Source organism: Pholis gunnellus (genome assembly GCF_910591455.1).
Source record: "Pholis gunnellus genome assembly, chromosome: 12".
Classification (NCBI taxonomy): Eukaryota; Metazoa; Chordata; class Actinopteri; order Perciformes; family Pholidae; genus Pholis; species Pholis gunnellus.
This window is the reverse complement of record NC_136539.1, coordinates 17,891,075-17,906,620: the sequence shown is the minus strand read 5'-3', so window position 1 is coordinate 17,906,620 and position 15,546 is coordinate 17,891,075. Positions and strand designations below refer to the sequence as shown.

Genomic DNA, 15,546 nt, shown 5'->3' with positions numbered 1-15,546 from the left:
AGACGCCTTTGGCCTGATACGGGCTCTCCGTAGGAGGGGACAAGAGGAAAGGAGCTGTATTAAAGAAGAAGATAGCCATCTGAAGAGTCAATATGACAAAACAGTGAATATCCAGCTTAGAAAAATACCAAAACTAAGGCAGTTGTATCACAAATGTGCAGACAATAGCCAGGATTTGGTTTAATCCTTGAATATTCTTACAATGTTATATTATTATAGGTGGTAATATCTTTCAACATGATTTGGAAATAAAAGGAGGCAATTTCACAAAGAATTTAGGTTGTTGGTACAAATGTGGAAAATAAAAGACATCAATTCAATTTTAATGTTCTTTCGGGGAAATGAGTACATCCTGCAGCATCAACATCTGTTTAACGTCAAAACATCAGCTGTGAAGTTACCTTCAGCAAAAGTACCAAGATTCTTCACTTTTTCATTGTTAATAATTAGATGCAGTACGCGTAAAGGTTTAAGGTTTTGGTTTGTGTTAAGATGTTGGTTTGTGTTAAGATGTTGGTTGGTGTTAAGATGTTGGGAAGATCAAGTGTGTTAAATGTTTTGAAGAGGTTTCCAATTTTATTTCTTGCTTTAGTCTTGTGTTGAAATTATTTTTTAAGAGCAAATTGTATGTCCTTTTGACACCAACATTCACAAAGCTTTCATTTTTCTTGATTTATTCCAGGACAATTAAATTCAACCTTGGCTCACCTGATGTCAAGTATTTTCCCTGCACAAAGCCTCCCTCACTTATGGGCAACAAGTAGAAATGTAGAAAGACATTTCTCGTCTGTTGATCTCAGAAATACATCAGAAAATAAAAAAATAAAAATAACAGAGGTGTAGAGACAAAATAATGAACATAATAATATTCACACTTTGAACACATGGCCTGTGTACTCATTACACTAAGTGTGAAGGAACACTGATGAGCGCCTATAGAGCCAGAGGCCGGAGCTTCAGCTCTGATAGCTGGCCAGATGGACTGAAGAAAGCTGCTTTCTTTTCTGGAGAAACTTTTCACCTGGATGCTTCTCACAACCATGTCAACATTTTAGCACAACTGCAATGTCTGACTGAATTTATCTGAATGTATCTTAAATTATGGATCCTTTATTTTGTGCTCAGAACACTGTTTTCACAGCGCTGCCTGCACAATGCAAAGCCGGTGAGGTTCACAGGGAAACGTAAATGTACATCAGACACTCTGGGGAGCCATGCACGCCATTATGCCATCAGCTCCAAAGCAGGCAGCAGTAAATAAAAACAAGATGCAGCCAACAACATAAAAAATATCAAGCTGTTCAGCACGTCTAAGTCTTAATCCATCACCTCGAAAACAAGGTGATCTGTAAACATTTCATCAGATTTATCTAGCAGAAAACTTATTCTATGATAGGACACCAACCGGCATGTGAAGTAAATAGTTCTTGAAGAGCATTAGCGGCAAACAGTGTCTTGAGGTTGATTATCTCAGTGACTAATGCTCTGTCACTCTGTGGCATGAGAGGGCCCAGCGAGGACCCCCAGTAATGGAGCCTGAGCAGGTGCTGAAAGCCCACTGACATCAGGGGGGAGCGCACTGACATGAATTTCTGATGAATTTCAATTACTGATCTATTAAAGCTAATGAGGTAAATGAGCAGCCAGAACGCATTTGCAAGAAAGCTGGAGACAAGGCCTCTGCGGCTTGACATGATTTTGTGCACGTGCAGCCACAGTAGACACTATGTGTGTTTGCTCCATTGTTAGAACTGCCTCTGTGTTCGCCTACAGAGTGGGAACTGAAAGTACAGGAGTCAAATAACAAGTGTCGCTAAATGGTTTTTTTTTTCCCCTCACACATTAGGCATACTGTTTTTGGTCATTTCTAATAAAAGTTAGTTTTCTCACTCTTGGCTGTAATGTTATAAATGTAAGGAAAGTGTGCCATCTACTGGAGTTACTTCAATGGAGTACAAATACAGGATCAGCTGTATTCTCAGGCATTTAGTACCATCTGCTGGCTTTAAGGTGAACAGCATCATGTGAAAGCTCATAACAAATAATAAAAAGTTTTTTCCATGACACAGCTCTCTCTAAAGACATTGGGCATATACTGTACAAGCATGACATTTATAAAAAAAAAAAGCAGCAGCATGACTTGCCTTTTGCTGCTGGCTGTAAATTTGGTGTCAGGTCAAATTAAACTGAAATTAAGTGTCCGTACCAATTATACTTGACAAAGGCAGTTTCCTTTGGGCACTCTGTTGGCTCTTAAACAGGGCTGCACTCTAGGTAGCAGTTAGTTTCAGTTTGTGGCTCTAATGTGAAAAAAATATTATGGCCCATCTAAAGAAGAATTACACTATTCAACCTTTTAAAATAATCGCTAAAATGTATAAAAGCAATAAGATAAAACAGCATATTTCCTTTTTCAATTTGAATGGTTGATACCTCTGTTTATATAGATGGATTGCATATTGAAATATTCATTTCATCTATATAAACAGAGGTAATCCGTCATTTTGTCATGCTTATCCTTGAATTAAATGTCTTTATCAGAAGGTTATTGAAAGCTCCTCTATATTGCAGAGCTACTAAAATACAATATTTTTGACAACATAAATGAATTCGAAAAAAAACTGTTGAATTCTGTCATGGGAGTAGAGAATGAGATTTCGGACACAGCTATTGTGTTTTACCACTTCCATTTTATTGATTGATAATGTTGGTTTACATACAGACAAAATTAGCTGAAAGGCTAAAATGACTGAAAACTACTGCAAATGATAAACTCAATCTTAGCACCAGGCACACATGCTGCACTTTTGATAAGGGTCAAGTGAATGCGAGAACAGAAGACAGAATGTATGAACCAATTTCCACAAGACACCTCAAGCATAAACAAGGATGCAGCTCATATTACTGTTGAAGATTACCCTGCCATCTTTTTCAGTGCTGCACTTGTTTCTGAGAAGGTCTAGAATTCCTGCTCTGATCTCTGGGGTTAAGGACTCGTAGAAGTTGTCTTTCGCTGTCATGAAATTCAGGAGTTTCTTTCCAGTCTGGCTGCTTGGATTGAAGCACTCGGTGATGTCGAAGGTGTTGGGAGTGGCGTGCTCCTCGTATTTCAGACCCAGGCTCTTCAGGCAGGCAATAACCTCTGCTGATGAGCGGTAATCTGTGATGGCATCGACAGCGAGCTCCTTCTTGTAAGTCTTCCACAGGATGTCCCAACCAGAGTTAGCTGGATAATATGAGATGAAATGTATTAAATCCAGAAGAAATATATTGACAAACGACAACAAAACACTGATGTTATTTTGTCACAGTCATGAGAGACTATCGGTCATCTGAGGATCTTATATAACAGTGATGAGGGCTGGTAACCTCAACAGTCCTCAACGCAAAAATCCAAGAAGGCACTGATCTTCCAGCACAGAATGAAATGAGTAAGAATCGGGCTGGGTAAATGAAGTGAGATGCAACTACGTAGTACTTACCTGCTTCAACGATGATCATAAGCCTGCCGTTGTTCTTCAGAAGGCTCTGGTAGAATGTGATGGTACCGGCGAGGTTCTCCACATAATAGATCATCTGTTAAGGAGAGTCGTGGGCAACTTTTAATTACATTTTTTGGATGATGCTTGCATCCATGTAAGCCCACAGTTTGAAGTGTTTTCCAACACTGTAGAGTGCATTATATGACTATTTATAGCACTTATCGCTATGCACTTTTGTTTGGCGGAAACAATTCTTCTGATTTGCTCCCCACTGACTTCTAGCATCAGCGGAGGATTTAGGGGAAGCTAAATACATCTCATTGCATACACAAAGTGAGGCACATTCATCATTACATCATTGTTAAACTGAAGGTCAATAAATAGAAGTCATAATACCTGAACCATTTGTATGAAGTCAAATTTCTTCATATCTCCTTTAGCTTTGACTTGTTTCTCATAGTTCTCACTGCTCATCAAATGCCAAGCAAATGGGATCTTCTGAAGGTTGGGGGTCTTTGCTACCAAAGCTATAAGTTGTACATACAAAAACAGATAATGCAGACAATAACATTAAGAAACACAGTATATACAGAATATGAGAACATGCGATATAACAGACGACAATAGCTACAACCTAAACACAGATTATGATCAGATGAAGACAACAAAGACACATAAGGAACAAATACACATTTGGAAATTATAAAACAAAATCACTCTGCAACATCCTGAATTTTCAATACCTTTGAAGTTGTCTGTGAGCTGAGTGCTGCCCTCCACAATGTCAGTAGTGATCGGGACAGCAGGGAATGTAGACTGCAGCAGAGTGAGTATCTGGGCATCCACCTCCCCTGGAAGAAACCAGGACATCTTTAGACTTTGAAAACCCATTGCCTCGGTGGAATGCTGCTTCAATGTGAAAACCTCAAGCACCAAAATATATTAGTTTGGAATATTGCAAACATTCCTGAAACTTTCAAAACAAATTTTCAAGCCCACAGCTTGAAGTGTTTTTAAACACTGTAGTTCTGTCAGGGACACGTCAGTGGAAAGGACTTTATTATTCCTACAACTTTCTAAACTAATTTCAGGTGTGTGTGTGTGAAAGAGAGAGGCGGTTTGCTCCATAGTCTTATCATTTTGGATAAGAACAATGACTTTGATGTTGCCGCTGTGCAAACATCCATGTAAACTATGATCTTGATTAACCAACGTGTCCTCCTATAACCCACCAATGTCCTGTCTCTATGTCGCTAACATATAATTAAAGGGCAAGTTACAATTTCTCAAATCTGTCATCTTAAAACAAATACCAGGACCCTTCTATGCTTCCAATGTAAGTGACATTTCACAGACTTGTTACCTTGTAAAATTTATTAAAATATTGTATCATATTATAAGTAAATACCAGGCTTTAGACTGATATTTAGTATTTAGTTTAGGTTTACTTCCTGTCTTTGTGTTTTCCAATGTCCCCCCTCAGGCCTTAAACCCTGAACCCTCAGGGACTTGACTGATGTTACCTGTTAAATGGTTGAGTGTGTGAGGCTGCAAGGGCTTGAAATAGTGTAAATACGGGACAGCACTTTTCTGCAACATTTCACGTTACCATGACAAGGCCATAAAATATGTACAATTGTAGGTATTTATTTATACTTTTTTCTCCCTGATTTCAATGTCTACCAGGCTCTTTCCTCACGAGATGAGAGGTAATTGTCAAATGATCTATTTACTTGTTTATGTCAAAACAGATGGCAGAATAAATCTGGGAGGTATAGTCTCTGCTTGCTTTCCTCTGCTTTCATGTGTTTTAATGTACCATCTTTAATCCTCAATGTTTCTGAGTAAATTTAATAACACCAATGTGCCGTCCTCTTTGTTTAGCTTTTTCTTCGATTCCTACTTCCACACTTCCCCTGGTAACCCCGTGTTTAACGTCACATTGCTATGAATTATGGGTAATTGCCTGAGGCAAAGTCTGCAGAAATGCGAGTCAAAAACTTTTACTTTAAATCCATCTCTGGAGGAAAATTAAATATGATTTAATCTCAAGGCTTTCAATTTCAATAAATATCAAGGCATCATTATTATCAAAATCAAGCTAAAGTGTATTTTCCTCTGGTCTTTAAATCGAGCTGCTTTTAAGAACATGAATCACAATCGCAATCTTCCACTAGTGGATCTGTGCCACTGCACACAACAGTTTAAATGAGCCAACATGACTTCAACAAACCACACCATGTGTTCATTCAACAGTTACCAGCTGCTGTGTCTCATCACATACCTCCACCACTTCCAACACCAAGAACATCCAGGCTGCTTTTGTCTACTCCGATTCTGCAACATATGATAGATGGAAAAGTAAAACTTGGCTCAAGGATATAATCGTTACTCACAATTAAAACCCTAAAAGAACAAGTTTCAATAGCAAAAGTGAATTAATAAATAAACAGCTTATAATAACTCAACTATATATAGTGTGTGTGTGTGTGCGTGTGTATGTGTGTGTGTGTGTGTGTGTGTGTGTGTGTGTGTGTGTGTGTGTGTGTGTAGGTGTGTGTGTGTGTGTGTGTGTGTGTGTGTGTGTTTCATGTTGACTTCACTTTTCATTCTCTTACACAGAAAATACATACATCGTTGAATATAAGAAAGTAGAGATAATGCTTCCATATGTGTGTATAAAGCAGAATAATACTAATTCTAATTCTCCGATATGTTACTATCGCTTTACTGCCAGTTCGCCACATACATAAATATACAGTTGAATATTGTATTCCGGTTGCAGATTGGTATTGGCAAGAGGAAGCGTGTTCTGACAAACGTGCAGTTCAATCGTAGCCTTTCTGCTTGTTAGTTACCTTTTAAATTCTCCTGGCAGGATGTTGTGAAGACATTGGAGTATGGCCTCGTGTTCTCCGGAGTGTTTTAAGTAGAACTGAAAGCTTTGGGCACAAGTGCCATCATAACAAGTCGTCTTTGGATCCACAGCCATGACGGATTCCTGCAACGCGTTACACGCGGCGGTTTAAATTCATACATGTGGCAATGATTCGTGCATGCAAAAGAAACAAAAAAGACTATCTTTAAAATCACTACGGTAAGAATCAGTTGTACATTGTAAGTATGACCGATTACCTTCAATGCGCGGAGAGTAAACACAGAGGGTCGGTTGTTTCCTCAGTCTGGAGCAGAGTATCTCCCCTCCCACAGGCTGCCTCATACAACCCCTTCGTTACGTAACTGTTGAAACATTAACTTTGTCTGTCCGGCGCCAACCGCAGCTGTGCTGCCAGATTCCTATTCATCGTGTGGCTATTTCGAAATCAGCCTTATCATTAGTGGTTTACAGGAATCTTATAGATTCTCAGAAATTAGATTCAAGTGTTTCGTGTTTGTGTTGTCATTGGTACAATGCCAGAGCGTTCAATGTATTTACGGGGTGTATTGTCAATATTTCACTTGAATTGTCAGTGGTGCACTTAAAGTCCAAGTGACTTCCTCCCACATGATGCGAGTTTACTCTACAGCAGATGACAACATAATTCAACAATGGCCAATCCAGCTTTATTCATAGACGTATGTGGGTTATATCACTGCAGCAAGCCCCAAAACAGCACAGCAGTTGAGTGTTATTTTAAAAACACAATAAAGCACCAGTCTTGTTTTCAGATGTCCGTGAATTCCTGGGGCTGCTAGTGCAAAGTCACTTTGGCCATGAATCGGTTCAAGAATCTTAGAAATTCTCAGAAATATAGTTTCAAATGTTTAGGGTGTGTTTTGTCGATGTTACAATGACAAAACGTTGAAAGGAGGCAAATGAGAAGAATCATAAGTCGATGAAGGTAATATGTTTTTTAATCTTGTACACGCAAGATAATTATAAAAGTACAATTCTATATTTTTGATATATATATTTTGTAATGTATTCATGCATTTTATTGTTTTGTATTTTATCATATTGTTGTATTGTATTGCTTGCTGAGGCATTGTATTGATTGATATTGATTATTTTACATTTATTTTACATAGCACCGTGAACAACATATCAGCCCTCCACTTTGCAGCTTCTTCTACACACAGAAAGTGACCGCCTTATATGGGTGTCTGCTAAATTATTGTCTGACACATACCATTTACAGGGTTACTTCAACACATAAGTAATATATAAATCCAGCAATATATGATATGTAACTGTAGCAGGTATGGTCAGTGGTCTATATTATTATTTAATCTTAGCAACATGAGAATGGGCTGTACTTTTGACCAAATGGCATGGTAAGGTGAATGCAAGAAGAGTAATGAAAATATGTGATGATTTTCCCATTGAACATAATATACTCAAGCATAGACAAGTATGCAGCTTGAATTGATGTTTAAATGCCATTTCTTTCAGTGCCGTTTCTGAGAATGTCTAACATTCCTGCACTGATCTCTGGGGGGAAAGACTGGGTAAAGTGATCGGAGTGAGTCAAAAGATTCGGCAGATGTTCTCCAGTCAGCTTGGATTGAAGCACTCAGAAATCTGGCAAGTGTTGGGAAGGAGTGCTTGTCATATTTCAGACCCTGGCTCTTCAGGCAGGCAATAACTTCTGCTGAGGACTGCCTTTTCTGGTACAGACGCAGAGCTCCGTCTTGTAAGTCTTCCACAGGATGTCCCAGCCAGTGTTAGTCGGACAGAATGAGATAAAAAAAAATGCCTTCAATCTAGCAGAAATGTATTGTAATGATAATTGCAACTAATAATTTTGTTACAGTCAAGAGAAAATCCATCAGATTTATTCCACACATACATCTACAAAAACTAGGCAGTGGTAACATATAGCCTACGATACACATGATCAAGCTGATATTACAGTTGCATTATTTTTTTTAAATTAGGACAACGCATGCTCATAAAACTGTAAATTTCCATTTGTTACATGCAGACAGTCTTTTCACACGAAACCACTTAGTTAAGTTGAGGCAACAAAGCTACTTAGGTTTAGGAAAGGATTACGATTTGGGTTAAAACAACTACAGAAGTTACGTGACAAATAAATCAACCTTAACTTGTTGTTATGCATGGCGCATGAATGGAAGTGATGAACAAATACAAAGTTGAAATGGTTAAACAACCACCTCTACTGAGTTTGGGTAAAAAGTAAAGAGTCAAAAGATAAAAAACAAATATAAGCGCACAGCGCTTCAGCCTTTCGTGAAATCACTGGAGAATGCCCTTCTGTTTTTCCGACTTTTCGAGGAAGACCTGTACATCTTGTATGTACATCAGACTCTGTGCTGTCAGGTATCTTTTCATGGACGTATTCCAGTCGCAATTCAAAATCAGCCTCATTATTAATCTTTTAAGAAAATACAAAATATCAACAGAAATTTCTTTCAAGTTATATTTCATCTATATAAACAGAGATAATCTGTAATTTTTCATGCTTATCCTTGAATTAAATGTCTTTATCAGATGGTTATTGAAAGCTCCTCTTTATTGCAGAGCTACTAGAACCCAATATTTTTGACAACATAAATGAATAAGGAAAAAAAACTTTCAACTGCTGAATTTTGTCATGGGAGTATAGAGAATGAGATTTCAGACACAGCCATTGTGTTTTACCACTTCCATTTTATTGATTGATAATGTTGGTTTACATACAGACACAATTTGGTGAAAGGCTAAAATGACTGAAAACTACTGCAAATGATAAACTCAATCTTAGCACCAGGCACACATGCTGCACTTTTGACAAGGGTCAAGTGAATGCGAGAACAGAAGACAGAATGTATGAAACAATTTCCACAAGACACCTCAAGCATAAACAAGGATGCAGCTCGAATCATTGTTGAAGATTACCCTGCCATCTTTTTCAGTGCTGCACTTGTTTCTGAGAAGGTCTAGAATTCCTGCTCTGATCTCTGGGGTGAAGGACTCGTAGAAGTTGTTTTTCGCTGTCAAGAAATTCAGGAGATTCTTTCCAGTCTGGCTGCTTGGATTGAAGCACTCGGTGATGTCGAAGGTGTTGTAAATGGCGTGCTTATCATATTTCAGACCCAGGCTCTTCAGGCAGGCAATAACCTCTGCTGATGAGCGGTTATCTGTGATGGCATCGCCAGCGAGCTCCTTCTCGTAAGTCTTCCACAGGATATCCCAACTACAGTTAGCTGGATATTATGAGATGAAATAATTAATTAAATCCAGAAGAAATATATTGACAAACAACAACAAAACACTGAAGTTATTTTGTCACAGTCATGAGAGACTATTGGTCATCTGAGGATCTTATATAACAGTGATGAGGGCTGGTAAGCTCAACAGTCCTCAACGCAAAAATCCAAGAGGGCACTGTTCTTCCAGCACAGAATGAAATGAGTAAGAATCGGGCTGGGTAAATGAAGTGAGATGCAACTACGTAGTACTTACCTGCTGCAACGATGATCATAAGCCTGCCGTTGTTCTTCAGAAGGCTCTGGTAGAATGTGATGGTATCGGCGAGGTTCTCCACATAATAGATCATCTGTTAAGGAGAGTCGTGGTCAACTTTTAATTACATTTTTTATTTATTTTATTTAACCTTTATTTAACCAGGAGAGTCCCATTGAGATTAAAAATCTCTTTTTCAAGAGAGACCTGGCCAAGACCGGTAGCAGCATCAGAGACACATAGTTAGACAGACAACACAAAACAAGACAAGTTAAAAGAAAGTGAAAGTTAAGAGAGTAACGTAACCGAGTCAATTTAAAAAACATTTACATTTTTGGGAACCTGCCTCTATTGCTTTCAATTTTGATTTAAAAGCAGTAAATGGTATCAGTTCTTTCAGTTTTAAGTCCTTTTGCAACATATTCCACGATGAAGGTGCGCAGTACACAAAAGCCCGTTTTCCCAATTCCGTTCTGGCTTTTGGGACAGTGAGCATGAGGAAGTCCTGGGAACGCAAAGAGTATTGTCCGACACTTCTCTTCATGATGAGGACACCCAGGTAGTTCGGGAGCAGGCCAAGGATAGATTTATAAATGAAGGTGTGCCAATGACTGAGCCTCCGGGTGGTCAAAGCAGGCCATCCAACCCGAGAGTATAACTCACAGTGGTGAGTCAGAGCTTTGCAATTTGTAATGAACCGCAGTGAAGCATGGTAAGCTGTGTCCAGCATCCGAAGGCAGTTTGTGGAGGCGTGCATATAAAGATGATCGCCATAGTCCAACACAGGTAGAAAAGTAGCAGCAACTAATCTTTTTTTTACATTAGTTGAAAAGCACAGCTTATTTCGAAAATAAAAACCCAGTTTTAACCTCAACTTTTTCACCAGGTACTGCACATGTGGCTGAAAAGTGAGGGAGTCATCAATCAAAATACCCAGATATTTATAAGATATTTATACATTTTTTGGATGATGCTTGCATCCATGTAAGCCCACAGTTTGAAGTGTTTTCCAACACTGTAGAGTGCATTATATGACTATTTATAGCACTTATCGTTATGCACTTTTGTTTGGCAGAAACAATTCTGCTGATTTGCTCCCCACTGACTTCTAGCATCAGCGGAGGATTTAGGGGAAGCTCAATACATCTCATTGCATACACAAAGTGAGACACATTCATCATTACATCATTGTTAAACTGAAGGTCAAAGAATAGAAGTCATAATACCTGAACCAATTGTATGAAGTCAAATTTCTTCATATCTCCTTTAGCTTTGACTTGTTTCTCATAGTTCTCACTAGTCATCAAATGCCAAGCAAATGGGATCTTCTGAAGGTTGGGGGTCTTTGCTACCAAAGCTATAAGTTGCACATACAAAAACAGATAATGCAGACAATAACATTAAGAAACACAGTATATACAGAATATGAGAACATGCGATATAACAGATGACAATAGCTACAACCTAAACACAGATTATGATCAGATGAAGACAACAAAGACACATAAGGAACAAATACACATTTGGAAATTATAAAACAAAATCACTCTGCGACATCTGGAATTTTCAATACCTTTGAAGTTGTCTGTGAGCTGAGTGCAGCCCTCCACAATGTCAGTAGTGATCGGGACAGCAGGGAATGTAGACTGCAGCAGAGTGAGTACCTGGGCATCCACCTCCCCTGGAAGAAACCAGGACATCTTTAGACTTTGAAAACCCATTGCCTCGGTGGAATGCTGCTTCAATGTGAAAACCTCAAGCACTAAAATATATTAGTTTGGAATATGCAAACATTCCTGAAACTTTCCAATCTAAAGTTATGAGGAAAACACAAAACGTGTTGGACTGATTCATTCCCTATCATACACCCACGACGATTACATTATTATCAAAATCAAGCTAAAGTGTTTTTTCCTCTGGTCTTTAAATCGAGCTGCTTTTAAGAACATGAATCACAATCGCAATCTCTTCACTCGTGGATCTTTGCCACTGCACACAACAGTTTAACTGAGCCTACATGACTTCAACAAACCAGATGTGTTCATGCAACAGTTACCAGCTGCTGTGTCTCATCACATACCTCCACCACTTCCAACACCAAGAACATCCAGGCTGCTTTTGTCTACTCCGATTCTGCAACATATGATAGATGGAAAAGTAAAACTTGGCTCAAGGATATAATCGTTACTCACAATTAAAACCCTAAGAGAACAAGTTTCAATGGCATAAGGGAATTAATAAATAAACAGCTCATAATAACTAAACTATATAATGTGAGTGCGTGTGTGTGTGTGTGTGTGTGTGTGTGCATTTGTTTCATTATGATGTTGACTTCACTTTCCATTCTCTTACACAGATAAATATACATCGTTGAATTCAAGAAAGTATTAATAATGCTACCATAATAAATGTGTATATATATATATATATATATATATATATATGAATAAAGTAGAAAAATACATGTTCTAATTTATTTTCTGATATGTTACTATCGCTTTACTGCCAGTTTGCCACGTACATAAACACAGTAGAAGAGCAATGAAGATGACATTTGAATATTGGCCAGAGGAAGCGTGTCCTGACAAACGTGCAGTTCAATCGTAGCCTTTCTTCTTGTTAGTTACCTTTTAAATTCTCCTGGCAGGATGTTGTGAATACATTGGAATATGGGCTTGTGCTGTCCGGATTGTTGTAAGTAGAACTGAAAGCATTGGGCCCAAACGGCATCATAACAAGTCGTCTTTGGATCCACAGCCATGACGGATTCCTGCAACGCACGTGGCGGTTAAAAATCATACATGATTCACAATGAGTCGTGCATGCAAAAAACTATTAAAAACTATTAAAAAAACTTTAAAATCACTATGGTAAGAATCAGTCGAACATTGTATTTACCAATCACCTCCAATACACGGAGAGTAAAGACAGAGCGTCGGTTGTTTCACTCAGATGCAGAGTTGCAGAGTAGCTCTCACCTCCTACAGGCTGGCTCAAATAAAATCATACGATGACTTACGTAACTTGAAAACATTAACTTTTTGTACACCGGAGCCAACTGCAGTTCTGCTGCCAGATTCCTATTTCGAAATCAGCCTTATCGTTAATGGTTTGCAGGACTCCGAGAGATTCTCAGAAATATAGTTGAAATGTTTAGGGTGTGTTTTGTCGATGTTACAATGACAAAACGTTGAAAGGAGGCAAATGAGAAGAATCATAAGTCGGTGAAGGTAATATTTATTTAAATCTTGTACACGCTGTGGCAACCCGGGGGACGTGGAGGCAAGATTGAGAGCTAAAACAGGTGACTCAGAGACAGTAACCATTTAACAAAAAGTGTCCTTTAATAAACAGGCAGGGGTAAAGGGATATAGGGTCAAACTCAACAAAAAGGTTCCTCCCGGTCGGGGTCTTTGGCCTTTCGTCTACACCCCGTGGGAGACGATTCCTCCGGCCTGTTTGGGCAGAGCAGAGGAGAGAGGTGAGTCCGCTGAGTTTACCTCTTGTCTGCTGCAGCTCCTCTCCAGAGGTTCCTTCTTCTGCCCAGTCTGTTCTCCCCCGCTGCTGCTCAGCCCTGTGAACATATACTCCCTCTAATCAGCTCATGCGCTGCAGGTGTGACCACTGCCACGTGCCTAGTGGCTGCAGCACCTGCACTGGGTAGTACACTCCCTCGATCACCTCCCCCAACCTGAGGTTGGGGATCCGCCTCCTGGGCTGTGTCTGCTCAGCTCCCCCTGGTTTGCCACACAGCAAGATAATTATAAAAGTACAAAAGCACAATTCTATATTTTTGTAATATATTTTTTGTAATATATTCATGCATTTTATTGTTTTGTATTTTATCATATTGTTGTATTGTATTGCTTTCTGAGGCATTGTATTGATTGATTTATTTTACATTTATTTTACATAGCACCGTGAACAACATATCAGCCCTCCACCTTCCAGCTTCTTCTACAGACAGAAAGTGACCGCCTTATATGGGTGTCTGCTCAAATAATTGGCTGACACATACCATTTACAGGGTTACTTCAACACATAAGTAATATATAAATCCAGCAATATATGATATGTAACTGTAGCAGGTATGGTCAGTGGTCTATATTGTTATTTAATCTTAGCAACATGAGAATGGACTGTACGTTTGACCAAATGGCATGGTAAGGTGAATGCAAGAAGAGTAATGAAAATATGTGATGATTTTCCCATTGAACATAATATACTCAAGCATAAACAAGTATGCAGCTTGAATTGATGTTTAAATGACATTTCTTTCAGTGCCGTTTCTGAGAATGTCTAACATTCCTGCACTGATCTCTGGGGGGAAAGACTGGGTAAAGTGATCGGAGTGTCAAAAGATTGAGCAGATGTTCCTTCAATCTAGCAGAAATATATTGTAATGATAATTACAACTAATCATTTTGGTACAGTCAAGAGAAAAGCCATCAGATTTATTTCACACATACATCTACAAAAACTAGGCAGTGGTAACATATAGCCTACGATACACATGATCAAGCTGATATTACAGTTGCATTCTTTTTTTAAAATTAGGACAACGCATGCTCATAAAACTGTAAATTTCCATTTGGTACATGCAGACAGTCTTTTCACAGGAAACCACTTAGTTAAGTTGAGGCAACAAAGCTACTTAGATTTAGGAAATGATTACGATTTGGGTTAAAACAACTACAGAAGTTACGTGACAAATAAATCAACGTTGACTTGTTGTTATGCATGGCGCATGAATGGAAGTGATAAACAAATACAAAGTTGAAATGGTTAAACAACCACCTCTACTGAGTTTGGGTAAAAAGTAAAGAGTCAAAAGATAAAAAACAAATAAAAACACACGGCGCTTCAGCCTTTCGTGAAGTCACTGGAAAATGCCCTTCTGTTTTTCCGACTGTTCGAGGAAGACCTGTACATCTTGTATTTACATCAGACTCTGTGCTGTCAGGTATCTTTTCATGGACGTATTCCAGTCGCAAATCAAAATAAGCCTCATCATTAATATTTTAAGAAAATACAAAATGTCAACAGAAATTTCTTTCAAAAGTTATATTATTTCATAAAGTCAAACTGTAAAACATTCAGTATGTTATGCATTTGTACACTTTTACTGTAATATATAAGCCCCCACTCGTGATATAACTTTTCAAGCATGATTGTTATGCAGAGCTCGTACAGGAGTAAGACTTCACCCTAAAACCTTTCCAAGACAGGTCACTGTTGCTTTAGCAAATGCACACTTTGCTCAGTTGACGGTTGAATTCTACCAACTAGTCAAATACTACCTTCAGATGTTTAACATGAGCTGTGTCACTATACACCACAGGCTCACCTACAAAAACTGCACACCCTGTCAAGCCATTTAACACCTTCTTCATATGAAATGTGAAATGTTGCAGGAGCATTCCTCAGCCCAAAGGGCATAACAGAATAGGTAAAAGCCCCTTTGGTGTGATCAAAGATGACGTCTCCTTAGCTCTGGCTGTTAGTTGCACCTGCAAATCACCTTACAAGAGGTCAAATATGGTAACAAATGCTGCACTTTCCACCTGATAAATGCATTGGAGGCATTGGATAACAGTCAGGTTTGGTAACAGCATTAACCTCTTTGAAATCTGTGCAAAATCTATCTGGGCCATC

At 38.7% G+C, this 15,546-nt stretch overlaps 2 protein-coding genes across 4 annotated transcripts; both read right to left on the bottom strand.

The window, feature by feature from the left end:
• Positions 1–2,670: 2,670 nt before the first annotated feature.
• Positions 2,671–6,702, bottom strand: LOC306703709 (histamine N-methyltransferase A-like). Its single transcript, XM_079169763.1, has 7 exons — positions 6,618–6,702; positions 6,341–6,483; positions 5,767–5,819; positions 4,226–4,333; positions 3,879–4,009; positions 3,483–3,576; positions 2,671–3,226 (listed from the first exon to the last, which is right to left on the bottom strand). The coding sequence occupies exons 2-7, from the start codon at positions 6,472–6,474 to the stop codon at positions 2,874–2,876; spliced, it is 873 nt and encodes a 290-aa protein (XP_079025889.1). The 5' UTR covers positions 6,475–6,483; positions 6,618–6,702; the 3' UTR covers positions 2,671–2,873.
• Positions 6,703–9,086: 2,384 nt separating this feature from the next.
• Positions 9,087–13,529, bottom strand: LOC306704540 (histamine N-methyltransferase A-like). Of its 3 annotated transcripts, XM_079170931.1 has the most exons (8): positions 13,392–13,452; positions 12,790–12,879; positions 12,519–12,661; positions 11,972–12,024; positions 11,465–11,572; positions 11,118–11,248; positions 9,892–9,985; positions 9,087–9,632 (listed from the first exon to the last, which is right to left on the bottom strand). In XM_079170931.1, exons 3-8 carry the CDS (start codon positions 12,650–12,652, stop codon positions 9,280–9,282), a joined length of 873 nt encoding a protein of 290 aa, XP_079027057.1. In that variant the 5' UTR covers positions 12,653–12,661; positions 12,790–12,879; positions 13,392–13,452; the 3' UTR covers positions 9,087–9,279. The 3 variants fall into 3 exon arrangements, with proteins under 3 accessions (XP_079027057.1, XP_079027056.1, XP_079027058.1); XM_079170930.1 differs by lacking the exon at positions 12,790–12,879 and having other exon boundaries at positions 13,392–13,529; XM_079170932.1 differs by lacking the exons at positions 12,790–12,879; positions 13,392–13,452 and adding an exon at positions 13,279–13,304.
• Between the last annotated feature and the right edge of the window lie 2,017 nt (positions 13,530–15,546).

Excerpts from the sequence above, each read along its gene's own strand:
- LOC306703709 (XM_079169763.1), bottom strand. The coding sequence starts at position 6,474 with ATGGCTGTGGATCCAAAGACGACTTGTTATGATGGCACTTGTGCCCAA. Across the intron at positions 5,820-6,340 it reads CTGCCAGGAGAATTTAAAAG|AATCGGAGTAGACAAAAGCA; the intron begins GTAACTAACAAG and ends CATATGTTGCAG. Across the intron at positions 3,227-3,482 it reads TATGATCATCGTTGAAGCAG|CTAACTCTGGTTGGGACATC; the intron begins GTAAGTACTACG and ends CATATTATCCAG.
- LOC306704540 (XM_079170930.1), bottom strand. The coding sequence starts at position 13,475 with ATGTTCACAGGGCTGAGCAGCAGCGGGGGAGAACAGACTGGGCAGAAG. Across the intron at positions 12,662-13,391 it reads GGAGCTGCAGCAGACAAGAG|GAATCCGTCATGGCTGTGGA; the intron begins GTAAACTCAGCG and ends CGTGCGTTGCAG. Across the intron at positions 11,573-11,971 it reads TGGTGTTGGAAGTGGTGGAG|GGGAGGTGGATGCCCAGGTA; the intron begins GTATGTGATGAG and ends GGTTTCTTCCAG.